General features: G+C 39.4%; 1 protein-coding gene across 3 annotated transcripts; it reads right to left on the bottom strand.

Annotated features, from left to right (window-relative positions):
• Positions 1–765: 765 nt before the first annotated feature.
• Positions 766–25,504, bottom strand: LOC102237306 (serine/threonine-protein kinase TAO1-like). 3 transcript variants are annotated; one of them, XM_023342086.1, is made up of 22 exons: positions 25,342–25,504; positions 24,825–24,903; positions 16,184–16,443; positions 15,687–15,758; positions 15,217–15,318; positions 15,059–15,104; positions 14,867–14,963; positions 14,669–14,782; positions 14,140–14,231; positions 13,921–14,014; positions 13,598–13,679; positions 12,936–13,103; positions 12,539–12,745; positions 8,636–8,770; positions 8,323–8,559; positions 7,694–7,822; positions 7,504–7,587; positions 7,255–7,374; positions 6,937–7,176; positions 6,647–6,859; positions 5,724–5,906; positions 766–5,236 (listed from the first exon to the last, which is right to left on the bottom strand). In XM_023342086.1, exons 3-22 carry the CDS (start codon positions 16,313–16,315, stop codon positions 4,736–4,738), a joined length of 3,048 nt encoding a protein of 1,015 aa, XP_023197854.1. In that variant the 5' UTR covers positions 16,316–16,443; positions 24,825–24,903; positions 25,342–25,504; the 3' UTR covers positions 766–4,735. The 3 variants fall into 3 exon arrangements, with proteins under 3 accessions (XP_023197854.1, XP_023197855.1, XP_014329307.1); XM_023342087.1 differs by lacking the exon at positions 24,825–24,903; XM_014473821.2 differs by lacking the exon at positions 25,342–25,504 and having other exon boundaries at positions 24,825–25,325.
• Between the last annotated feature and the right edge of the window lie 1,074 nt (positions 25,505–26,578).

The following is a 26,578-nucleotide window of genomic DNA, read 5'->3' as shown; positions in this document are numbered from 1 at the left end:
CTGGAGATTTTTTGTTTCAGAACGGCATCTCAACGCTTCGCAATTTCACGGTGGTGATGCCTGCAGGATTTAGTCTGTCAAAGTGTTTCTGAAAGACAAACTACATGTCACAATATGGCTTCACTGTATTTATATCACACTGCAAAAGCACCAAATCTCAAGTATTTCAGTACAGTTTAAATAAAACAAAAGTAGCTTAAAAGTAACTAAAGGCATTAGTTACACTAGCAGATAACATGTCTTATTGTACGTGAAATACTTTTCAAGGGAAATACTTTATCAATATTAAGGAATTATTGACTCAAAACAAACTTTGCTACCTTCAGAAAATATACTTGTACATTAATTTTGTATGATTTCAAATGTACTAACATATTTGCACTAGAAACTAGAGCATAAAAACATGGGGAAATTTTGTTTTTGCAGTGAAGTCAGTATTAATTACCCCCCATGGATTAATGTTTAAATACAACTTTACATTTATTATCAGTTTATGAGACTGAAAATTTTCATGAAATAAAATTGTACATACCCAGGTGAAAAACACGTGAAGTCACTGGCAGTGAAAGAAAGTGCTAAAATGTTTGACACCAAATTTTGTCCTCTTACTCGAGTTTCAATCCGATCAAGAAATATAATTTTTATGCCAAATTATTAAAAACTATAGTGAGAGAAATAAATATAAGCATGTCATAATATACAAATTCTGCCATTTAAACTGATGTTTTTGTAAAATGATGCCAACATACACACTATGCAACAGAGAAATATTAAAATTACTTTATTACAGATGATTCTTTATCCAGTAGCCCTCTTCCAACAAAAAATAGTAATTACAAACAAAATATTACATTTATCCCCTAAACTTTGCATCTGAATTACTTTTATACATTTTAAATCACTTATTTTTCATCTGAATGAATATCTATTCTCTTCTGCTATGCAACATTCAGCTTTTTTTATTTGTAATTTTTTTTTTGCACAAACTATACACTTTAATACAGATCTGTGGACAAGGGAGAATAAAACAGCACGATTCACCAAATATGACAGGAAGAATAAAAGGAATACTGATGTACAGACTGTACAGAGAAGTGACCCGGCCTTCCACCGACTCTCCGAGAACAGCAGCTGCCCCCCGGCCCCGCTTCGGGAGGAGGAAGGGGGTCGGGGTGTCACAGTAGACTCAAAAAACTGGTCAGCTACTTGTGCAATCAGTGCAACTGATCCAGTTCGGAGTGACCAACGTCTAAAGCTAGACTCTGCACCCACTGCCTTGCAAAAAAAACAACAAACAAACAAAAAAAAATCTATAGTAAATACATCTAAACCTCTGCAGGTTGTTTGGCTCTCTGCAGACAGTTTAAGGAAAATAAAACACAAAAGAGATGAAGAGAAGGGGAATAAAGAAAAGCACTCATTTAGTTTCTAAACTGAGAAACTAGCATGTTTTGACAGAATGGGGGCCTAATTTTTGTTGCTTATTTCTAGATGGAAGTGTAAATGTAAGTCTCAAAGATTAAAGCCTGAGTAATGTCAGAGGATCCCACATGACCTAAAGTTTCCAAAAACTAAATGGACTTCAGAGCCTTGTGCATGACTTTGGAAACTACCTCAGGGTGTAGAGTGCATTAAGTTTTGTGGCATTTCAATGGTTTTAGAGTCTAACGCTATCAGTGTACAGTCTGAGCTAAAGGAGAAAAATATTTTAATTATGTGCAAAAAATCCTCCTCATACACTTTTGAACAAATTGTTGCCGCTTCAACAAGGCAATTTGACCTAAAGCTGTGTTTTCGTTCACAGCCAAAAAACAAAAAGTGTAACAGCTGCAAATGGGGCAGGTGAAAACTCAGCAAACACCTTTTTTTTTTTTAAACTACAGCAACTCTAATGCCACAGCATTGTGCCCTCATCGCAGGTTCATCTCGCTTCGATTTGTCATCTAGATTTTCAGGCTGTACAATATTCACATGTTGACTGTACATTCCATCTGTAGTTTCACAATAAGACTTGGATCTTTTCTAAAATTCTCTCTTTTATAGATTTATATAAACACCAGCACATATCCTGGTCCGTCGTTTCTTCCTCTGAGGGACGAATTTTCCCTGCAGATCAGCGAGCGGCCCCCGGGTTTAGGGCCCTCGAGAGACACAGGAGAGAAGGAGGCGAAGGTGGAAGGACGCAGGGAGATCGGTGGTCAGATCGGAGGGTGAGAGAGCGGGGTGTCACACCGGGGGAGGGGCTCTGCAGGGGCACAGCAGCGGAGATCCCAGCATCACCCCTCATGGATCCGCAAAAACATTCAGCAGTCACCAACCGACAGACAAGATGGTCGTTTGTTTTATCTCTGAGGCCTTTTTTAAAAACTTTAAATCAGCATTTACATCTCCTTTATCAATGAATGTGTGCCGTTTTCCCATCAAGGATTACAACCTTTACACTTTCTCTGTACATGCATCTGTATGTGTGTTTGTGTGAAATCAGATGTAACATTTTGAGTTGGCCATGGCCAAAGTGCGACTCGCTATGACTGCACCCCGCCAAACAGGCCGACAGGCTTTTACTGCATCGTTCAGGACATTGTGGAGTTACTGCTAACAGGTGAAGAGCGATCACCGGCTTTTATTCAAGTTGTGGTTACCTACTGCTGAAACGCCATCCCCGTCATGAGGGACGGTGGGCTAACTACAGCGTGCGCCAGAGCGAGACTGGGTGGCCGGAGGTCCGTGGAAACCCAGGAGCTGAGCCAATCATCGCTGCTACTACTTGGGTGTGTGGCTTAAACTGGCTGAAACTCTCTGGCACTCAACAACAAATACAATCCAGAGCTGGCATGGGCAGTTGTGACCCGAACTACTCCTACAATTAGCATGCTAGCAGTCTGACCCAAACTCCTTAAATAACTAGAGATTCATAGACAAACGAGTTAAACTTGACTGGTCAAACATTAGAAATCCAACCTTATTCAATCATTGACTGCAGGACAGCTAAAGGCTACACGTTCATGCTAACAACACCATGTGGTATGGAAGTCGTAACAAAAACACACTGAAAAGGTGCATTTTTGGTATTAGTGAGGAGTTCTGAAGTAAACCAAAGCTGTTAGAAGCAAAACAGAGACTAATTATCAGACTCATTAGAGACAACATTATTTTGTATTTTTGCTCTTTTGGTTGTTTTTTTTACCCAACTTTTTAAGTTTTGCAAACTGACCAGACTCAACTTCAACAGATAACAGGAAGTGTGAAAGGGAAACATGAAACTTTTTCTGCATTTTAGGCCTTACAACCTCAGTAAGTCCCGGAAGATGCTGCTTTGAAATGTTGTCAACCTTTTGGAAATCTCTGAGTTTAGGTGATGACTACAGTCTCTGTAGTGCGACACACCAACTTGTCTTTAAATTAGCAACTTCAAATGAGTAAAACCCTGTTTTACAACAACTGCTCTCTCACAGTACAACATGAGAATATAAACAAATAAGGAGCTCTGGGTAAAAAAACAAAATACTTTAAATACAGTTTTTAAATGTCGTTCTCAAAGACAATGGACTGAGATCCGTATAAGCAGGTCAAAGGTCGACAAAGATGAAACATTGGAAACCGGCCTCAAGTCTCTACAAATAACTCCTACCTCGAAGCGTTCACTCAGGCTGTTGCCATGGCTTTCTTATTTAAAACCGAAACTTTTCCAGACTCCAATTTCAAAGGTTTTCTGGACATTTAAACATATTCTGCAAAATATGTAATCTTGTCCAAACCTAGTTTAAAAAAAAACATAGATTCGGATTAAAATATTGTTCCAAAAATACTTAGTAGCCAAAAAAAGCACATTTAGATTTTTGTTTTTATTTTTTAATGCGTGTTATTTTAACCTATAAATCTCTGGCTCTTTGTAATCCCCTATATTTCTTTTAGAGTTTTTTTTTTATCTAGTTGCTTTTAGAAAAACAGAAGTTTAAGGAAATAACTTTTAATTGATTTTGATTATTTCATAAGGCCATGAAAATCAAATTGATTAACAATTCAAGTTGTAAATGTAATCAAAATCAACGTAAGTGTTTTTTATGAACTTCAATTCTTAATTATCTTGCAGAAAACAGAACATGGAATAAAATCTGTAAAATCAAACATTTTTCAAAGCTTTTTTACTTCTTTAAATCTGGAAAATGCTTAAAGTAAATCCAAACTTCCACAGACTTGTCTGCATAGGAAATTCCCCAGTTGATACCAACACACGACTTTCATTTTTTCCCTCCTTTAAATTTTCTCTACTCTGTCGACTCTTCTGCCTTCCAAACATTTATCTAAGAGCACGTCAATAACTTCAGTCTTTTTGAGTGTTTTGACCGGATCTCACAAGGATTTACGCAACTCCAGTTAGAGCAGCAACTTTTTCCTCACGAGAAGATTTATTGTGCAAACTTCTGCCTCAATCAACTAGTCCCTTACAAATAATAGAACCTGCTGCTAACTGACCTCTGGTGAAACTCTATGGTGAATATGGCGGCTGAATGGCAACGCAGACTGAGCTGATTGGCTGCAGTGGCACACTGGGAATGGCATTCAGAAGCTGCAGCTTGGTTTCAGCTCTGATGGGTTTCCAAAGACTGGCCAGTCTCACCAGTCTGCATGGTCAGGTGCATTGTGGGATATGACCTATCTGTGCTATGCACTTTGTGAGTGTGCGTGTTTTTGTGTGTGTGTTTTAGTTACAGTGACTGTGTTTCTTGTGTTTTTAGGTGTATGACAGGTGGGAACCGTTGGAGATCTGAGAGGTGATGCTGGCGCTCCTGCTCATGCCCTGTTCACTCCTCCCCCCCGATGACGTCCTCCTCATAGCCTGCGGGCTGTTCCTCACCCCTCCTGCGCCTCCCTGACTACTTCTCTGACTCCCTCCTCCGGGATGGTGGAGGCTCCAGGGCGGCGGGCCACCTGCAAGCATGGGGTGGCCCCAGGGCTGCTGCGAACTGGAGCCCCCCTGGTGGTGACTGTGATGGCTGCCTCCTCCACCACCTCCGGGCCACTGGCTTCCCCCCTGACCTCCTTGGCCTCCTCCACCACCTCCGCCCCCCCAGCCTCCTTGGGAGTCTGGGGCCAGGTTGGTGAGCACCATGTTGCTGAAGCCCAGCCGCAGCGACTCCGAGTCGAAGGCCTCAATCTCCCGAGCCTGACGCTCCAGCAGCGAGCGGATTCGCTCCAAGCGCTCGTTCTGGAGGGAAAGCATTTCCTCTTCAATCTGAGGGGGAGAAAAAAAATACGGTTAACAAAACAGAACAAAAAACATTAAAACCTAACAAGTATCTCTGGTCTAGTTTGTACTGCATATATCTTAGTACACTTAAATAAAACAAAACTAGCTTATAAGTAACTTTCCAGCAAACAGAAGTTTGCTTTGAGTCAATAATTCCTTAAAATTGATGAAAAAGTATTAGCTATGAGTGAAATAATCTACCAGTGGAACAAGAAATTATTCCATATTATTAGTACTTCTAACATGTACTTTTTCATCAATATTAAGGAATTATTGACTTAAAACAAGTCAATAATTTTGACTTTAAACCCTCTGCTATATTTTGATGAAAAACTACTTGTAAGCTAGTTTTGCTTATTTCAAATGTGCCACAGTGTTTGCACAAGAAATGCTTGGTAAACTTTTGTGTTTTTGCAGTGTTCACAAACGTGCACCTTCATTAATTTCCCAACAAACGCAGAACTTTGCTTACTTTCTGCTCCAGCAGCGCCCTCCGCAGCGACACCCGCTGCTCCAGGTCCCGCCTCTCCTTGTCGTGCTGCGCGTCTGTTTGCATCTTGATCTTGCTCTGGTAGGCATTGAGAAGCTCCAGCTCCTGTTGCAGCTGCATCCTCAGAACCTGACACTCGCCCTCCTGAGCCTCGTCCAGCCGCAGCTGGGGGCGGCCGCATCACAGAGAGAGAAGAAGTAAACCATTTGCTGACACATTAATCCGCCTGATAGTAAACGAGCAACAAATACATAAAAATCAGGGCTGCAACTGTCCATTACTTAAGTTATTGATTATTCTGATGATTTAGCGGATAAAATAAATAACTTGAATGCATATATGTATAATTGAATTGAAATAAGTTTTTGTAAAGAGCATTGAGATTACATTTGTTTTGAATTGGCGCTATCCAAGTAATTTGAATTGAATAAAAAAAAGAACATTTTATTGCCTAAAATGGAACAACATTTATTTAGTGAATGCTTGATCATTTGTTGCAAAGAATGCATATGCAACAAAAAATACTACTAACAATACTTCTAAGCTCAGTTCTTTCTGCTTGAATCAACAATACTACAGTGTAGGTATTTTTTTTATTATTATTGTAAAAGGTGAAGCTCACACAACGCCACTGGAGAAGATCTGGATAGAACATATTCACAGAAAGCTTTTTTTTATCTTAAATGTAAAGTGTATATATTTTTTGTACAATTTTGGTTTAATTACTGCTCTGACTGTGGTGTTCTTTCAACAAATGGCAATTTTTTTGAGTCTGTATCCTCTAGTTAACGATTAAGCGATTTCTAAATTAGTTGACGATTCTTTCAATAATAGATTAATCCGATTAATCAAGAATTTTTTCCCGTTTCAGGATTTGATCAGTTAAGCTATAAGCAGACGCTCACCGCCTGGGTGGAGAGCATCTCGTTGATGGAGTGGTCGTACTGCTCGGCCAGGATGGCCAGCTTCCTGGTCTGCTCCTCCTTCAGCCTCTTCAGGACGGCCTTGTGCTCAGATTTGGGCGTGGTCTCCAGGAGGTGGTTCCTGAGGGCCTTGTATTGCCGGGTCTGGGTCTTACAGGTATCCTGGAACTGCTTCTTGATCTGAAGCTCCTTGGACTAAAGACGGAAGAAGAGCAGTTGGTTTTTAGGTTGATTGTTTGGTCAGAAAAGAAGCTCTGCCCTGATCCTTGTACCTTGAGGCTCTTAGGCTGCTGCCGGACCTCCATGACATGCTTGCGCCTCAGCTCCCTCTCCCTCCTCTTGTTGTACTCCAGCTGGTTGGTGAGCTCCGTCTGGTGCTGGGTCCGGATCAGGTCGGCGCGCGCCCTCTGGATGGTCGCCAGATGCCTGAACTCCAGCTCCTGCATGGACTCATGGTGCCTGAGCAACATCGCATGTTCCAAGTCCTTCTGTGTTTGCCGCTTGTTCAGCTCCTAGTAAGAGTTGTGATAGGTCGTTCAAACAAAGAAATAAGCTAAAAGCGGCGTTTATATTTAAATGCCTTTATGTACCTCTCTTGCCAAATCCTGCTCCACATTGTGTCTGGCAATGAGGATCCTACGTTTGAACCGCCGACACTCCAGCTCCAGGTACTGCCTCTGTCTCCTCAGCAGGTTGGCCTCTTCTTCCGCCTGCAATAACCGGACAAACACGTCATGAAACACAAACAGGAACTCAACTCCCACAAACCTTGCAGAGCTTATCCTTTACGTTATTTTTTAAAAAGCACATAATCTCCAAGGTGCCTTTGCAGTACTCACCTGAAAGTGCTGAATGTTTTCTTTCTGTTTAGACAGCCACTCCTGCTTCTCCTTTTTGGGAGTTGACTGGTTCTCGCTAAGTTCCTGTCATACAGATATCATTTAGTTCATCCGGATAAACATTTACATTGACATATTATTCCAACTGATCAATAATAATCAGAAGTAACCAAAGCATTTGAAGGGTTACCTCTTTTAGCTGCTCCTTGCGTAGTTTATATTCTCGCTTCTGTGACTCCAAAAAGCTGCTCAGCTCCTTCTTCTGCTGAACCTGGATGTGCTGCTGGAACTTCTTCTCATCGTTGGCAAATGTCTTCAGCTAAATCACATAAAAAATAAATAAATATAACATAAATAATGGGGCTGCACAGTGGCGCAGTTGGTAGCACTGTTGCCTTGCAGCAAGAAGGTCCTGGGTTCGATTCCCGGCCGGGGTCTTTCTGCATGGAGTTTGCATGTTCTCCCTGTGCATGTGTGGGTTCTCTCCGGGTACTCCGGCTTCCTCCCGCAGTCCAAAAACATGACTGTTGGGTTAATTGGTCTATCTAAATTCTCCCTAGGGGTGTGTGTGTGTGTGTGTGTGTGTGTGTGTGTGTGTGTGTGAATGGTTGTTTGTCCTGTATGTCTTTGTGTTGCCCTGCGACAGACTGGCGACCTGTCCAGGGTGTACCCCGCCTCCCGCCTGGAACGTAGCTGGAGATAGACACCAGCAACCCTCCTGACCCCATTAGGGACAAAGGGTGAACAGAAAATGGATGGATGGATGGAACATAAATAATGGCTTGTAACATAATAATTAGCTTCAGCTTGGTTACGTACATCTTTCTCCAGTGCGGCCTGGTGTTTCTTCAGCAGCTTCTCCATCTCCTGAGTGAAATTGTTCCTCAGACTCTCGAGCTCCTTGTCCAGCCTCAGCCGGTGCTCATCCATCTCTCCTTTCAGCTTGTTCTCCAGGGCCATCAGGTGCTTCTGATGCTGCCTTCTCATCCGTTTGTAACCCGACATCTGCTCCCGTAGCTCTGAGTCCTGCTCGTGTTCCTGCATCTCACGCGTCACCTGCAAGACGTCGTCCATGATGAGAACAGCAGGAGAATTCAGAGAGAGAGGAGAAGAAGAGAGAGGGTGGTCTTACAAGTGACGCTGTGCGTATGGTGGCAAAGTGCTCTCTGTTGCGGTAGTGCTTCCTCGGGGCCTGAGCCGGTGCCGGCTGTGGCTCAGTGGGCTGACTGCTGGCTGCCTGCTCTCCAGAAAGACTCTCCTCTTCCTCCTGGATAAAGGGCAAAAATAAAAATCATCCTTTTGCTTAGAAACTATGAATAAGAGTATTACACAATATATAAAACACATTTAGATTACTGTAGCATTTCGTTTTGACATGCCAAATTTACAAAACTACCTAATTTAGAGTTAGTGCGCCCTCTGCTGGCTCCTAAAAGTCACACTCAGAAGGTTTTCATTGTGACCACAACCCTTCAAGGATAAGCTGGTGCAGACGATGATGAATAGATGGATGTGCTCAATAAATTTAACTAATTACATAATCTGAGCCATGCAGTGGCCCACTAAAGTATTCATATTTCTTCAGCTTTCACAGGCTAAACAAACAAAACAGTAAGTGGTTCTACTAAAGAATGTTCTGAGAAATCAAACTGTATTTCTGTTACTCTCCCCATAAAATAAACAAAGCAATTAAAAACACTTTAGGTTTAACCCACAAATGTCTCAAAAGAAAGTTTTATTTGGATAGTGTTGCCTCGTATTGAATGTTTGGGAGGAATCTTTTTTCCATGTTAGGTTGCTGGTATATTGTTTGGACTGAACTGCATAAATAAAGTGCATTTGTGAATTTGTGATAATTAACTTAATTATAACTTGAAAAAAATTCAGAAATGTCAATTCTCTAAATTAAGCCTAAACTAAACACATTTATTTTGCTGACAATTTTTAATTTAAGAATATATTTACTTCTTTATTCAAAACTTGGATTGCTTGGCTTATTTTAATAAACATCTTCCATTATTTACTACATTATAGTCCTAAATATTTAAGGGGTTTTCTGTTATTTTAGGTTTTGCTTTCTTTCATCACTATTTGGTTTCAAACATGTTTGTATGACGGGCGTGCCGTGGTGGCGTAGCGGTTAGCGCGACCCGCATTTGGAGGCCTTGAGTCCTCGACGCGGCCGTCACGGGTTCGACTCCCGGAACCGACGACATTTGCCGCATGTCCCCGTTTCCTGTCAGCCTACTATCATATAAGGGACACTAGAGCCCACAAAAGACCCCTGGAGGGGTAAAAAAAAACAACATGTTTGTATGACTGAGGTGGGGTCTGATCAATTCCCCCACTAACTTGGCGAATAGGCTTCATTCAGTCTCTCTCATGTCAACAGATTTTTGTGCCAACTTGCCCTCATTACTGTAAACTGATGCAGAAGTTTCCCTAACTGGGAATCGAGGGTAAAATGGGGCAAAACAATTCATCAATCCAGGCGACAAGGCCTGGTGTCCTGCTACTTTTAGATCTCTGGTCCAACACACCTCAATCAAATGACTGAGTTACCTTTAATATGTTCCTTTCCAAGCCTGTTAGCTTAGCTATGCTGTTAGCTTAGCTACACTGCAGTTGGTTCTGTGAACAAACTGCACAGCGTTGTGTGACGTTCCAAACGTCAATGATTCAAATTGTTCTCATTTTCATCCAACGTTGGAGGCCTTCACGCAACAGCTGGATTTATAGATTTACTTACACACAGGTGGATCCTATTTACTAATTAGCTGACTTTGAAGGCAATTAGCTTCACGAGAGTTTATTCTTTTCTCTAGAGGTGTTAGATTAAAAAGGAGCACATCACACCTTCCGGGTTTTATTTGTAATTTTTTAAAAATCTATTCTAATCCAATTCTATGCCTTTTTGTTTTGATTTACTATATCAAATCCACCAAAATGTTGACACTTTTAGTTCAAGCAAGACAAAAAGAGAAAAACTTCTAGACGAATGAAGACTTCTGTAAAGGCACCGCATGGAAACTGCTGCATTTTGAGACATATTGTGTAACAATTTACTGCTGTAGAGCCACAAAAACCCTGGACTGAAACAACGACAATGCACAGCTCTGATTTTCTAGCATCACCTTGTTTGAAAGAACAGGCCACGAGTGGGCGGACATTACAGAGCCATTAGCTTTTCACAACAGGACAGATAATGTAGGCTAAACTGAAGACTGAGACACAAAGTGACAAACATTTCACATCGGTCTCTGTGCCCAAATTATTCATGGAAACAAAAAAATGGCAGAAGAAAAAAAACAGCCACTAAAAGCAACATTTCCATTTTGTTTGGAAATTATTTTTTTATTTTAGGTTCTTTCTTAAGCCTTAAAGTGAAGACGTGAAGTCAATATTTGATAAAAAAAAAAAAGGAACACTAAAGAAATACAATTAAAAGAAGATGCAGCCCTAGCAAGAACAAAATAAACTCTCTCCACTGAAAGCAGTTTACATACTGCAAATATTAAAACTTAATTTTTTTCCACATTGTCAAGCCTTGACAATAAAATTCAAAGAATTTAATCTGGATTTTAACTAAGAGGCAAAGGCTGCTCAACATGTTACAGATATGTAGTCATCTCATCAGTTTGCATTTAGAAATCCAACATTTATTGGCTAGCACAATATAAACAAAGTCAGTATTATATTAGGCCTGTTGGATGGTGTCATTGCCGTTGCTACCAACACCAAACACAGATGGAAGTGTCTAAAACGCTGAAGGTCCAGGCAGCGCTGGAGGCAATGTGGCAACTCATATCGTCACTCCAATATTTACCAAAATTATCACCATCGCAAGATTTCCTATCAAGCAGTTCTGTGATAGTCAAACATAAAATATTGCATAATTGTAAAAATGGAAGAAATACGATAAGGACCCAGGAACACAGCAGATGGGTTGATAAGGTGCAGTTCAATCTGGCATTGGAAAATGGAAACAGTGTAGTTCATTGTCAGAGCCGATCACCTTCAAATATCTACATCTGAGGTGGGAGAATCTGCCAAGAGAGCGACTACTTTTCTTGTACTCTACAAAATTGGGCTTGTACTCTCAAAGAATCACAGAGCGCTCCCATCTTAGCCTAAACATTCCTGCCAATAAGTCGTAGCTTAGCAGCAATTCAGTCAGCCGAGAGCCACTCTGAGCGAGGAGATGACAGAAATAATACCTTGGTGAGAAAGGTGTTAGACCCCGTTGGTGTGATGCCGTCCTCTAGAAACGGAGATTGTTTTTTATTCTTCTTCTACTTGTTTTTTAATTGTGGTTGGGAAACAATGTAATGGAGCATTATGGCCACCAATAAGTAAGGAGTGTGGACCAAATGTCGCCAAAAAAAGAAAACTCGTATCTCATCATCTAAACTACATGGTTTTAACAATAGAAATTAAATATAACTTTTACTTCTTGAGTCTTAAATCAATAAGGTTTGGTTGGATGATACTGGACGAAAAATAAGACATAAAAGCACCAATATGCCTCCAGTAATCAGTTGATAGAAATCAACTAAATGTACAATCTAGACTGAATTAAGAAGACTGTGTCATAATGATAAAACTATGACAAATTGAATCAATTGCCATTCATCATTAACGTACAGCACTTGCTGTCTGCACAGCCCTTTTCATTTTATAGAGAATATTTACTTCCTGCCATATTTGTTGCTTAAGACATTCTTTGGTTCAGTAAAGGTTTTCCTCACTACTCCTGACATGTTGACATATTAAGAGTTCTCTTAAGGCCTAAGATGCTTTTCTATTCTATGAAAAATTTTAACATTTCAGAAATTCAGCTATTTATCCTAAAATGACATCCCTAGGACCTACTTTCAGTTTTTGAGAATATGAACCTTGGGTCCAAAGAGGTAAACATACTGTTTAACAGTTTTTACTTGTTAAATATATCCTGCGTTCATTGGCGACCAGAATTTCCAATATGTATATTGAGGTTATAAGATGATTTAACAAAGTTTAGTGTCCCTCTACCCACCGGTTTGACATGTATCACGGAGCTGTTGGACATGACCGTGTGGTCTCCGTCCATCAGGTCCAGCTCACTGCGGCTGTCCTGTGCTGCTTCGTTCAGGCTGTTGACAGAGCTGCTCTGGGAGCTGGCGCTGATGGACATGCTGGGGATGGACTGATTGCTGCCGACGCTGTTCACCGTTCCTGTGCGACCTCCGCCGAGCTCCAGGTCCTGTAGCAGAGCGGACAGAGCACACGGATAGAAAGCAAGGGAGAGAGAGCGAGAAGAGACAAAAGAAAGACCAAGAGGCACAGAAAGTACGAAGAGGGACAGACATGCACAGAAACCAGCATATGCTTAATTATTTGCTCTAAATGAAGGAGCAAATACAGAGCTTCAGAAACAAAATCCTCCAACGGACCTCATCTCCATCCTGGGCTTCAGTGGTGGGCCCATTGTGAGCCTCCTGAAGGAGGATCTTCTTCATCTTGCGGTACTGCAGGTTGTCCAGCTCTCGAACTGCATCCTTGGTTCTCTGAATGAGATCCATCAACACAGAGTCTGGACGCTCACGCTGGAGAAACGCGTGCTGGAGGGCAGAATGACAAGGAAGGAGAAATAAACTGGAATAAATACACGAGTCACAGTAACTCCAAGTAGGACAAATGACAGTGAGGAATAATAGAACAAAGATAAAACCAATTTAAACACCAAAATCTTAAGGCACAAATTGTTTCTAATGATGAAAGCAGATAAAAATTCAAGAAGAATCAATAAATCACTTGCAGATTTTCAGTTTAGCTCTGACCAATGACCAAAAGATCACAAAAAAAAAATCAAAGATCTTTTTCTGATGAATGAATGAGTGAAGAAGACTCAAAGTCAGTCATTTCAGGTCTCAGTGTGGTGTTTAAAATCAACTCGAAGAAAGACACAAGAAGCTTTTTAAAAGAAAACTGTAGTTTCTGTGACACATGTGCAGTGCATAAAAGCTGGAAGAGAATGAGAGAGAGCAAGACTTCCAACAGGGAAAAAAAAGATTTATCAACAGTGTAAAATCGTACTGATTGTGTGTGTACTTACACCCAGCATGTCGTCAGAATGTGGCCTGTCTTGAGGATTTTTCTGAAGGCAAGAATCAATAAAGTTTCTAAAGTAATCCGTCCTGGAATAAAGGTGAAAAGACAGAAGGTCAAAACTAAACAGAATCTATCAAATCAAAGTATCAACACTAAAAATACAACGTTTCCCTGAGTGACGACAATAAAACGCAAACACAAGTACTCTTGAGTGCAAAGATGCTTTGATCTAATAAGTTCAGCACATACATTGTTCCTTTGTGTTTTCATTATAGATCATTTTACTTATTTACATATATGAAGATAAAAATAAAAAACAGTGCTCACCATTCACTGGACTGCAGTGTGGGGCTCTCATTCTGCGCTATGTGGTATAAGGCACTCATTGCATTCATATTAAACAATGGCGGCTTCCTCTCCGCTGAAAAAGAAATGGTCAGACAACATACCTAAGTTACAGGGTGAAAATATCAGATAAAGCTCCTCAGGGACACGTCCCACGCTTTGAGAACTGCTGGTCTACACTAAAGAAGTGTTGTGACATACCTAATTCTATACAGGTAATGCCTAAGGACCAGACGTCCACTTTCCCGTCATACTGGCCCTCGTCCATAGCTAGAATCACCTCCGGGGCCATCCTGGGGAAAAGTACAAATCAGAGTTCACAATAAATCTATGAGACGCTTCCATCACACTTTGTTGTTTGACATCCTTTGTTTTATCTTTATGTGACAGAATTTAAAGAAACACGCACACAAAAAACAAAACAACTTTTTTGTGGCAAAGTTAAGATGTTCTTTTCCATCATATTTCCCACTGACGTGTTAATATTTAAATTTGGAGTTTAAGCTGCTGTGAGGAGAAACTGGAGAGTCAGATTTGACTACAGGAGTTGGTAGCCTTTAGCATGAATATGCAAACACAGGTAAACTCTTTTTACAGTCAAATCTACTGTGGAGATCAAAATAAACTGCAAAGACTATTTTTATTTTTTATAGGGGGCGGAGAGAATCTTTTTTTATTTATGTTCAAACTTAGCAGGCAGTTTAGGTGCATGTAACTTATTTTTACTTACCAATATGGTGTTCCCACAAAGGAGTTGGCAGGTGAGGCGATGGAGGCGGAGCCAAAGTCTGCCAGCTTGACTTGGCCAGGCTCAGTCAGCAGGATGTTACCTGCTTTCACATCCCTGAAACATAAAAGCAGAGCGACGGAGACCATTCAGTGACGTACTGTGAACACAAATAAACCTGCATCATGTGAAATCCCTCACCTGTGGATCATGTTGTGGGAGTGAAGGTACGCCAGCCCCTGCAGAGCACCATGTGTAATGGCAGCAATCTCAACTTCTTGTAAAGGTTTTTTATGGACTGTAACAGAATGAAAAATATTAAAAGGTAATGATTCTGACTTTCTAATCAGGGTAAACAAGCAGCCAGAAATATTTTTTTTTACTTTAGCTCACCTTCAAGCAGGTCAGAGGCTGAGCCAAGGCAATACTCCATCACCAGCTAAAAACAAGCATCGATCATAACAATTCCTCCACACATACACCAATAAATGATTGATTATACAAAAAGGTGACATTTAATCAAATTCAGTTCATGGAAATAAATAACTTACCCATGCTGTGTGCTCACGAAGGTAGCATCCTTTGTATTCTATGCTGTTAGGGTGTCGGATCCTCTGGAGAAACTTCACCTCCTTTATGATGTCCTGCCATTTCTGCGGGAGACAAAACAGGTTCAACGCTTTTATCAGCTGTCCGCTCAGAGATGGCTGCAGGAGCATGAAGCAAAAACAATATGATACATACAGCAGAAATGGGTGTCAACTTTGGGAGATACAAAGCGACATCTCAAACCTCAGCACTGCACTTAATCCGAACTTCAATTGGTGAAACAAATTGAGATTTTCTACATTTTCATTTAATGTCTGGAAATCAAAATATTTTTCTTCATTCTTGTGTCATCTTAATATATTTATTCACAACTGGAAATTTTTATATCTTTCCAGACTGCCCAATAGCCTTGTTTTATTTATGAAAATAGATTGTGTAACAAAAAAAAAAAAAGAAAAGAAATGTGTCTTACCTCGTTAGACTGTTTGCCGCTGTAGGACATCTTTTTAATTGCCACCACCTCATTTGTTCGCACATCCCGTGCCTGGGAAACAAAAAGCACATCTGTTGATTCACAATTCAAACGAAACATGTGTTTGACCTTTAACTTTCTGTACATTACTGTCGACAACAAGGTCCTTGTTTGCGCCAACAGAGTAAGGATCATTTAGAAACTGCAGTCAGCTGTGAAACATCAGGAAAGTCACAGAAACTTGGTGTAATTAAACTCCTTCATGGACGGATGTGATTAGATCAGTCAAGCTTTACTGAACAGGACGTAGCTTCTCCTGCGACACTTATCTGCTAAAATCTAAAACAGTAATGTATGGAAAACACGCTATAGGCTGTGTGTGAGTCCCCTGTTGGCTTAATTTGGCAGGTAAAATACCTATTCAATAGAACCTTTTACTGCTAAGATAAAGTAAATTGTACACAAAGTACAGGGGGTGTAAATAATTGCTGCCTTACGAAATAGACAGCCCCAAAGCTGCCATGACCAATCTCTCGGAGGTCAGAGAAAAGCTTCTCTGGATCTTCCTTGAAGAACAGTTCGGCCACGTCCGGATCCTTCAGGCTCCCCGCCCTCACAGAGGAAGGCATCCTGGTCTACGTAGTCCCGTATCGCCCGCACAGAGGGGATGGGACTATCTGGGCGCAGAGCTATACCAAAGCAGCTGAAGATTCATTTGAAGCTATGTGGGAGCCTGAGGAGGTCAGCGCATGGGCACCTGGACAGACAGAAGATAAAGGAGGATTGAGGTGTGAGAAAAGGCAAAGAGAAATAAGAAAACAACAAAAACATTCATTTTGCACAGAAAGAGGGAGATATGCAGGATGAGTCAGTAAGCCAGCATTTGAACGGAGATGATAAAAAAAACAAAAAGGTGTGATCCACAGTGAGAATAGTCAGACAGAACATCTCTTCATCTTAAACTCAAACTGCTGAAGCTCAAACTGTTTACGCCAAAAAACTGGGCTGATGCCTCAGTTTGACAATGACATTCTAACATCTTTATGATGATGTTTTTCCTAATCAGCTTCACATAAATACTTCCAATGCAATGATTAACAAGTCGTGAGACAGCATGGCTGAAGGAAGTCCTGAAATATTCTGCATCAGCTCTTCAGATAATCAAAGTAAACAACAAACAGTTCCCTCAGAAATGTCAGCAGCTCTTTGAATATTTGAAATAGCTGATTATTCTTCCAGCTGCTGACAATAGCCTGATGAACTAACTACAGAGTCATCACTAACGCATCTGTTTAGACTGCTTCAGCAATTACTGCAGATCTGTAAGCTACCGGCGTGACTGGGGCAATGCAAATATCACAGGATTGATTTAGTGTCCACAACAAGGAGGCGGCCCACAGTAATGAGAAGCAAGATGAATAGGAATGCAAGCTCTTCTCTAAATGCAATTCATCAACTTTCCTCCAGTTATAACATGAACTCTGTAGGATATTATTCATATTCTGAGAAAATGTGGGTACCTTTTACATGCCAATGCACACTATACACCAGAGGGGTTAAAAGTGTGGCCTGTGGACCATTCACAGCCCTCTGGATGATTTTAAATGGTCAACCACCACAATTCAAGAACATTACAGGTGATGGTTGCAGACACACTTTATTTATTTAGTTTCTTTAATTATAGGGTGAGATTTTCACTGAGGTTATGATTTTAAAGATAAAACAATTAAATCTTGCAAAAAATGGACAACGCTAAGTACAACACAAAAAAATTGTCCTTTAATCAACTAAATTGTTTTGCTATTGTTTAAATTGTTTACATGCAGACTAGAGCACGTAAACAGCAGGTATACTTAAAAAAATGTCACCCATATATTATTCTAGGGAATGATTACAGATCATATCGTAGAAAACACACAAGAGAATCCCAGTACACAGTCTATGTCTTTATTGGTGTTAATTATTGACAAAGTAAAAAAATAATAAAATCTAAAAAAATATCTTGGTATTAATAATAAAAAATTGTGGACCACAAGTACCTTCAAACTGATAATTTGACACTAAGGTTACAGAGAGTGAAATTATCAGAGTCATATCACAACAGAGAGTAAACATGCTAGCTTAGCATTTCAGGAAACAACTCTGAAAGTGAACGTCAATAAATGCATTTCTGACAACCTTCTGACTGGCACCGGTGAGTGAGGTAGATGGGACACAAAAATAATACCTTACATAGAATATGTGGGTGCTCTTTTCCAAGCAAACATGACATTTTGTGAAATCCAAAGTATCAGATCCAAAGTATCTGATCAAAATTTTGGTTTCATTAAGACAAGAAACCACAAAGACTCTTTTGTCATCTTTGAGCTATTCTGGCATTACTGTCCATCAGGGAGAACATATTTAACATAGCACTAGATAAAAATAATTTGCGTTGTATTAATCGATCACCAAATAAAATAAATCTCAAGTTGGTTTATTTTTGACTTTCCCGTTTGCTTTCCAGGAGTTCAACCAATTAAAAACTAATTACTATGTTCACAACTTTAAAAGTTTCTTCTCTTGAATGTAAAATTCCAATGTGGACACCCATTTATAGACGTGCCACCATTTATTTGAACTGCATAATGATGGACTATAATGATATCTGCTATGTGCAGTGAACCCCATAGTGGTAAAACACATTAAACTTCTCAGATTTCAAAGTGTGCTCCAAAGCATCATTTGATGATATCTGAGCTCATGTTGCCAGTCCTGCTCATCAACATTTTTCTGGAGCAAAATAAAACACAACAAAGTGAACTGACTTTTCTCTTTTACCATAAAATTAGAGCTTATTGATTTAAGATTAATTTAAGGGCCACTAAAACTCCCAAAAAGGCTGTTTGGCCTAATTCTCAAATTACCCTTCAATAATAGTCACCAACAGGCCCAGCTGGGTAATAAGCCAACACATGGTCAGGAGTGAAGATTTCCTGTAATGTTTTTGAAACATGACGTTTTTCCAGATAAAACCAGACGGTACTTCCTCATACTTAAGATGTTATGCCCTATTCATACTGCATACCTTTCCCCTTATGCCTACAAGCAAACATTACAAGCTGAAAAACACAATATTTCCTTGTACTTATTGAAAATGACACATTAAATAAAACACCAGAATACAGTATAGATATTATTAAAAATCTCCTTGATATTATTAAAAATCTCCTTATGACTAAAAATATTTAATGCCTCAAAAAAAAAGCCTAAAATATATTTGGGAATTTCAGAGTGTAATCTTCTCATCTGCCAGACTTCTCCCCGCCGTAACCTTTAGATGTGGTTTTATCTTTTGAAGAGATTCCCAGAATCAAAACTAAGAAAAACAAAATTCAGCATCAGAGCTGAGTAAGAAAATCTGCTGACCTCAATCGCTACTGCAACCTTTAATTATGTTTGTGAACCTGATTACTTTTACTTACACTATAATATTAGTTTTAATAGTTTTGATGTTGTTCTGTTACCCAGTATTAATCACTGAAAACTTAGTAATAAAGAATGTTATTGCCTTATTAGGCTTGACTGCGACTCTGCAGGAGACCAATTAAAAACCTCATTTTTTTCTAGCTGCTTACCCTTTCAGATAAACATCCTCATCTCTTGCTTTTATGTCCTAAGGTCACTGGATTTTAGTTTATGAGCCAGAATGAAGCAAAAACAGTATGATACTTTGAGATTATACTCATACAGAGTAAAAAGAAAAAAAGCTAAAGCACAATCAGCCATTTCTCTGTTTGTCACACACTCAATGAAACAGAACACTGAGCACAAAGTCACAAGACTAAATCTGGAAGAGATGTGCCCAACTGCAGTGTGTGTGTGTATGCATGTGTAATTACTCAGAGGAACAGTGTGTTCAAAATAAAAATCACAGAATTTTTTCCCCTCTTACAGCTAGAGGAAAATGATTATTTGATGAGTTGTGTGAATTGCTTTTCTATGTCCTGTTAAATAAACAAAGAGGCTAATGAAGAGGCAAAAGATGAAGAGGAGAAAGGTGCAGCGCAGAGAACGAGTCAGTAAGACATGAAGAGGTGGATAATAAATAAATGCTTTTAATGATTTCTAGAGTGAATCTCATTAGAAATTCACATTATCGCCGAAGGATAAACAACTCTGAAATTTGATGGGCTTTCAAAAATATTAGAAAATACTTGTCTAAAGAATTTACTCAAAGATGTACATCTAATTTTTAGATGCTACTCTAGAAATTAGAGTAACATCTAATTTTTAGATGTAATTATAACAAAGTTTTTGGACACAACTACACAATGTTAATTATAAGAGCACTACTGTTGCAGATGCAGACAAGATAAAAAGCCTTAAAATATGTTTTATTCATTCTAAAATTGGAAACAAAATCATTGGTAAAAATAGTAGAACAGTCTCTTTAAAAAAGTATTTTTATTGATTATTTTAACCTGATCAGAGCTTCTAGGAACCACTACTTAGAAATCTACAACTTCTTCTTTTCCTTCTATATAAATATAATGCGACACAGAGGCTTGTTTTCTGTTAGCAACAGCCCAATAGGTTGCACAAGGAACCATTTTTATCTTGTCACCACACACAACAAGCAAGTCTGTAGGAGAGATTAAAAAAAAACACCCATCCAGAGCTCATTATTAGAGAACTGCAGTAAAAAATGACATGTTAGGGTCAATAAGTCAGCTAGTAAAAGCCAACCGGTTGTTTGGAAGAGATTTCAGGAAAACCCCCATCAACACAAGAGTGAACAAGTTTGTTCAACTCCACTGGGACTTTCAACAGGATGCCGTGTACTTTGGTCAAATGAGACCAAGACAGATTTTTGGCAAAATCGATGTGGGTTTGGCATGAAACAAAGGATGTAGAAAAGCACCTCTTGGATACAATAGCAGCTACTGAAGGGGTTCTTGTTATAAAGAAAAATTTAAGAACCACAGATCTAACGAGAACAAGTCATCAAAGATGTCTCCCTCATTGTGAATTGTTACAAAAGATTAAAATGCCTAAAAGTTGGCAGCTGGGAGGTCAACACCTGGTGAAGAGCAAAAATAAATTTTTTGAAGAAATAATTATTTAAAAATGTGCTCACATGCAAGGCTTTGGTTTTCTGCTTTTCAAACAAAAGATGGATTTATTTTAGGCATTTTTCACATCTTTGACAAACTATTTTGTGCATGTTGACATATTAAGACTGTGGAGTTGGTTTTTAATGAAAAGTTACCAAGCAGAATTCTTCAGAAAGCGTGATAATGTTTCTAAAGACTAACAGCTGTATATTGATTATGTTTTATTTCATTCATTCATATAAACTATATTATCTACACACCCTTTCCTACAGATGCTCACTGAGAGATGCTTAATGCTGCAATACTAAATAATTCAAAACAGAAATGCACTTAGGTTGTTCGTCTTCTAAACTGATCAGCTTCATGAAACTGGCCTTGATGCACATGAAATATTTCCTAGCTTCTCATTGCAAAATATATTAATTTATAAACAGAAGCTACATTATTTACGTGTTTCCAACCCATTTAAGAGTTTAGTAAAATTAATAAACGACATGTTTAACTGTTCATTTGTAAAAAAGAAAAAAGAAACACCAGTCACAAGCAGTACTGGCATCAATCAATAAACCGAGTGTTGGTGTAGGATTACTCACTGATCATCAGGCAGGCGCTCAATAAAAGCAACACAGCAACGTTACAGCTGTTTGTTCAGAGAAAATCTTAATTTCAGGACCTATGTGAGAGCTGTTATCCAAACAGCTTACCCACACACACTACATCCCTATCCCAAGATGGAGGGTGGGGCGTCCACGCTCTTGCTTCTCAGACTGATTACAGATTGTTGACTTGACTGAAGGGAGGAAGTCAAAACTCTCCAGCACCCCCACCCCAAATTCAAAAAAGTGACACATTCCAGTTTCTGCAGCTACAGTCACGACTGTGATGGGAGAGGAAAGAAGTGACCAAACGCTAAGAGGATTTAAGCCACTACATTTCAACCACCGGTCTCCATTCCACCTTCCTGCAACTAAAATAAATGGCACCACTGTAAAATCACCAATGTGCTAAACTGTGTCTGGACTGCAGAAAGCCGAGTTAAAAAATGCAACACCTTCATCAAGACATGAAACTCCAAATATGTTCATTTCACTGGAATCCGATGGATTCAAGTTATTTTATTTAAAAGGTCCCCGAGTTGCTACAGTTTTCCAATATTGTAATGAATCATATCAGTTAATAGATAATTAGTGATTAGTTTTAAATATCTGAAATCCTGCCTAACTGGAGGCTTGACCTTTCTTCTTTTATCCACAGTTCTCAATCTACTCTGTTGCTGTTGCTTTTTATTTTTAAGCAGTTATGCGGCACAGTGGCAAACCTGAAACTGCTGCTGTGCAAATTACTCAGCAGGTTGTTGCTAGGCAACCGAAGAGTGAGCTCATAGCTTAACTAGCCATGAGTGATTGAGCAGCTGAAGTCTTTCCTCTGCCTATATCCCCCAGAATGCTGTGCAGTTCTGGATTGGATTTCAGTGAAATTATTGAAAATTCTGTCAGCTGTGTTATTTATTGATTTTGATCACCTGTCTTTAATGTTATTGACTTATTCTCCAGCCCTAAATGAACATACATTAAAAGAGTATTGCCCCTACCCCACTTGTTGCTGCTAATGTATTGAGACCATGTTTTTTTGTACTCAAAGTTTCTAATTTTACAATCTTCCATGCCCACTGTAAAGTGAATAAGTATGTAGCAAGCAAATCAAACAGCAAATTATAAATAATTATTTCACTTTCTACACTGCATATTTCCTGAACTGCATAAAAAGAATACAAGAATCTGATTGATGCTTTTTGTCCTTGATCCTAGTGTCACATTTATGTCATTCAAAGAAAAAAAAGTACAAATATGGTCTAAACCAATAGACATGTGGACATGAACACCTAAGAGGTTTTCAGAGTATCTCAAGGTTATTGAAGCCTCGACTAACATGAAGGTTTCACAGTTTCCACAAAAAGTACAAAACAATAATTGCATAAATGATCTACCTGTAAAAAAGCTGCAATTATTCTTACTTATTCCACATTGATTGTTACTGTTATAATAATGTTATCTGGAATTCATTAATCAGTGTTTTGAGTATAAAACAAAGCCTTAAAAATCCAGACTGACTGCTGACTAGTTGGACTAAAAACATTTTTACTGTTGTACTATTCATAGAGCAATAAATAACATGCTCAAAGTGGTTGCTGGCCTGCAGCTAGATGCTTAACAAATATGCTGCTTGTAGTTTAACAACAGTTTTGTTTTTTAAACAGTATTATCACTCTACTACTCTATGCTCCATAGACTGAGAGAAAACTAATAATTCTGATGACTCCAATAACTACTGACATTTTAGTAAAAGGCCTTCAAGCCAAAAAATATTGATTACGCCAGAAGGTTTTGTGGTTTTATAACTGTATTTTTAATTACACTGAATAATGTAATTTATAAGAATGCTCCTTATGCTTACTTTTATCACAAAAACTGAATTAAAAATAAAAAACATTGCTTTTACACTGTAAACAACACCATTAAAACCAGAAGACAATGAAGCAGTCATCAGGCACAACAACTGAAATGAAAAACCATGGAAAACACAGTAGGGTTAAGATTAATGTGCCTTATAAATGCTGTGCAAAAATCACATATATTATGGAAACTATGAGGCTCATCCTGTGGAGCAATTTGCTCTGCAGAGGCAGACTATCAATGGCTAAATAAAAGCAGGGTAGGCTTTATTCCAGAGTCTAATCCATTTTTCCTGGGAGACACTTACATCCATCATGCTGTTTGTCCATATTCAGCGCCCTCTGATACAAAACTGACAAGTAAAACATTAAAACGTTAAAAGGGGCTTTAGTTAGAGCCTTTGAAAGCACTTGTACTTGAAGCAATCATGCAGTGATGGAAAGAAAAAAATGACAGTAGCACAAATCGCCCCCCCCCCCCCCCCCCCCCCCCCAAAAAAAGGAAAAAAAAGAACTTTAGCATAAAGACTGCATTAAACCCGTTTACAGGTGAGCTGCTCATACTGCAGTGCTCGCTTCACTGGGTTTATATCCATCCAGCGCACAGAACACGGTGTGGGTGTTCAGGTACATGAGGTTATCCAGCCACTGACATAACATTTAAGCTGCCTCCATCCTCTGTTTACAAATCCCAACGTATTGCCATGCACGATTTATATTAACAATGCTCCTAATGCAGGTGATCCACCGTGTCATACATAACTTCAGCGACATAAAGTCCCAGATAAAGCCAGCAGAAGGGCAGCCTACTGAGTGCTAGCCCGTGTTACGCAATATCAACACAAAGCTGAGGAATGCGACTCACGTCAGCGCATAAAAAACAGCCATCAGCTGCCGATGGATCCGCTGCCAGTCGCTCTAACGCGACATTAGGGCACTGATTGGTTATCCTCCACTGCCCTGCTGCTTGTAAACACACAGCCATAACACCAAACTTATGTGCGACATATACATGGGAGCCAGGACCGATGTCACCAATTAATCGCACACAGCAGTCCATGACTCATGATACCTCTGGTGGATAAGAAAACTTCCCAAACCAAACAAAACACATCCAGAGCCGAACTGGACTTGACGTTAGCGTAAGGCTACACTGGACAAAAACAAAACCGAGGGAGTGGCACGGCTTGCAACGATCGCTGCATAAAGCGGATTAGCAAGCTAACCGCATCCAGCTAACACTTATTTGATAAAGCGAGCTGCATCCATTATTTACATCTCCAATTAGCTCCTTAGCCCGTGTCTCTGCATGTTTAGGTTAACTGCGATTCACGTTGGCATCAGAAACAAAGATTTGTTATACAATCAACTGATCACCACACAAGCCGAAATTGAGAAATATGAAATATGTCGAAGAGAAACAAGATATAAGTTGTGACAGTAACTTTCTATTAGCAGGCGAATAGCAGTAAATCTGACTGGCTAGCCCGGATGCTAATAGGCGTTGAAAACAAGCCTCCGAAGAAAAAAAAACAACTGTTGTAAAAACTAAAATCATCAACCGTTAATAAGAAAAAAAATTAGACTCACCAAGTAAATGGGGAAATCCACATGAGTTGAGTTATTAGGTGAACAATTCAGTCACCCTGCCCGCAGCAGCCTGGGGTGGCTAAAAATCACAGACAGCCAATGCAGTTCAGAGAAATCAAAGTGGGAATTTCGCTAGTTGTAAAGATAGCAATGCTAATTCGCTAACCAAACCGCATAACTGCCCTACCCAAACACAGAACAGACTGGCTGGCTTCAAGTCTTCCCTATTTCTCCACATTAACGATATTCGTGTCTTTTCGCCTGTGCTGGCGGGCACGGGCGGCAGGAATAACAACAATTTTAAGCAAAGCAAGGCTATATAAGCTGCGAGCTGGCTAACGACAGCCAAGCGTTAACTGTCATTGGGAGCTGGCTGGCCAAACCCGCTAGCTGCTAACGTCAGGCAGCAGCCAGCAAAGTTTCTCTAAAAATGGCGGCGAAGAGAGAATCTCCTCCCTTCCACTGAAAATGAAAGCGACCGATTCTTAAAAAACAGAGTCGAAGCAAAGAATTTAACCTGGTCGTGAGCGGATCGTGTTGCACTTTATGCGGGGACTGACTGCAGCGCTCTCCCTGGTCTCCCAGTTCAGGCGATGGATGCTGTGACATCCAGCAGAGGCGTGCGGAGGGAGAGCCATTCACATAATGACTTGTCAACACGATATTGGGTCCAGGGGCACTTATTATTGCAGAGGATAAACGAGTGACTTTCCCGTGTGTTTGGTTTTATGCACTTCCAGCCCCTCACTGAGACCCTAACCTGATTAACCGTTTCAGTCTTAATCTGGCGTCTATAAATAGCCAATCGTCAACACCGATATTATAGCATATATTCTTCAGATCATATTTCTGTATCTAAGCATCAAAGGTAAAAAAAACAATAACGTATAAACTATAGCCTCATGTGATTAAAATATGACTACTTCATTCAGGAATTGATAATAATATCCGTATTATGATGATGTGTGCTAAGATAGCTTGTGTGATGCTGCAAAATGTAAACAGCAGCTCAACCTCTGTCAGCTGAAATATAGTGAATTTATTTATTTATTTTACGTTTTTGGATATCTAGAATGACGTTTTTAATGATACGGACTCATTCTGTCCAATAATGACAGAATGTTGATCCTTGTGGATATAAATATTAATATTTTTCAGACTCATCACTGATTCATAAAAAAAACATTAATTAACAACTTTATGTTCGCTAAGCTACATTCCACAGTAGGGAAATATATATATATATATATATATATATATATATATATATATATATATATATATATATATATATATATATATATATATATATATATATATATATATATATATATATATATATATATATATATATATGTATATATATGTATATATATAGCTGTAATCTACGCTAAGAAAAGATAAGCGGTGACAGCAACGGGAGCGGAGAGGTTAAAGATGGACATTCCACAACAGGCTGCAGGCAGGCGGACCAATCAGCTTCCAGAAGAGGCTTAGCGGGGACTCGATTGGTTGTCTGGCATCCCTGTTGTCATGATGATGGGAATCAGGGCCTGCCTGTGTGGTCTGTATCCAGGCGAGGAAGTCTACTGATGCAAAAGGATGCTAATGGTTCAGCTGCAGAGGCACCAATCCCTGAAACCTCTGTGGATGTGACGTTTAGTGCCTTTTAGCATCGATAAAGAGGAATGGATCACTTTATACAGCCCTGATTTGTGAAACATGTTATATTATATAGATGTTTACATGTACAA

The sequence above is a fragment of the Xiphophorus maculatus genome, chromosome 11, assembly GCF_002775205.1.
Source record: "Xiphophorus maculatus strain JP 163 A chromosome 11, X_maculatus-5.0-male, whole genome shotgun sequence".
NCBI lineage: Eukaryota > Metazoa > Chordata > Actinopteri > Cyprinodontiformes > Poeciliidae > Xiphophorus > Xiphophorus maculatus.
Note: the sequence above shows the minus strand (reverse complement) of the source record. Positions and strands in the feature narration are given on the sequence as shown.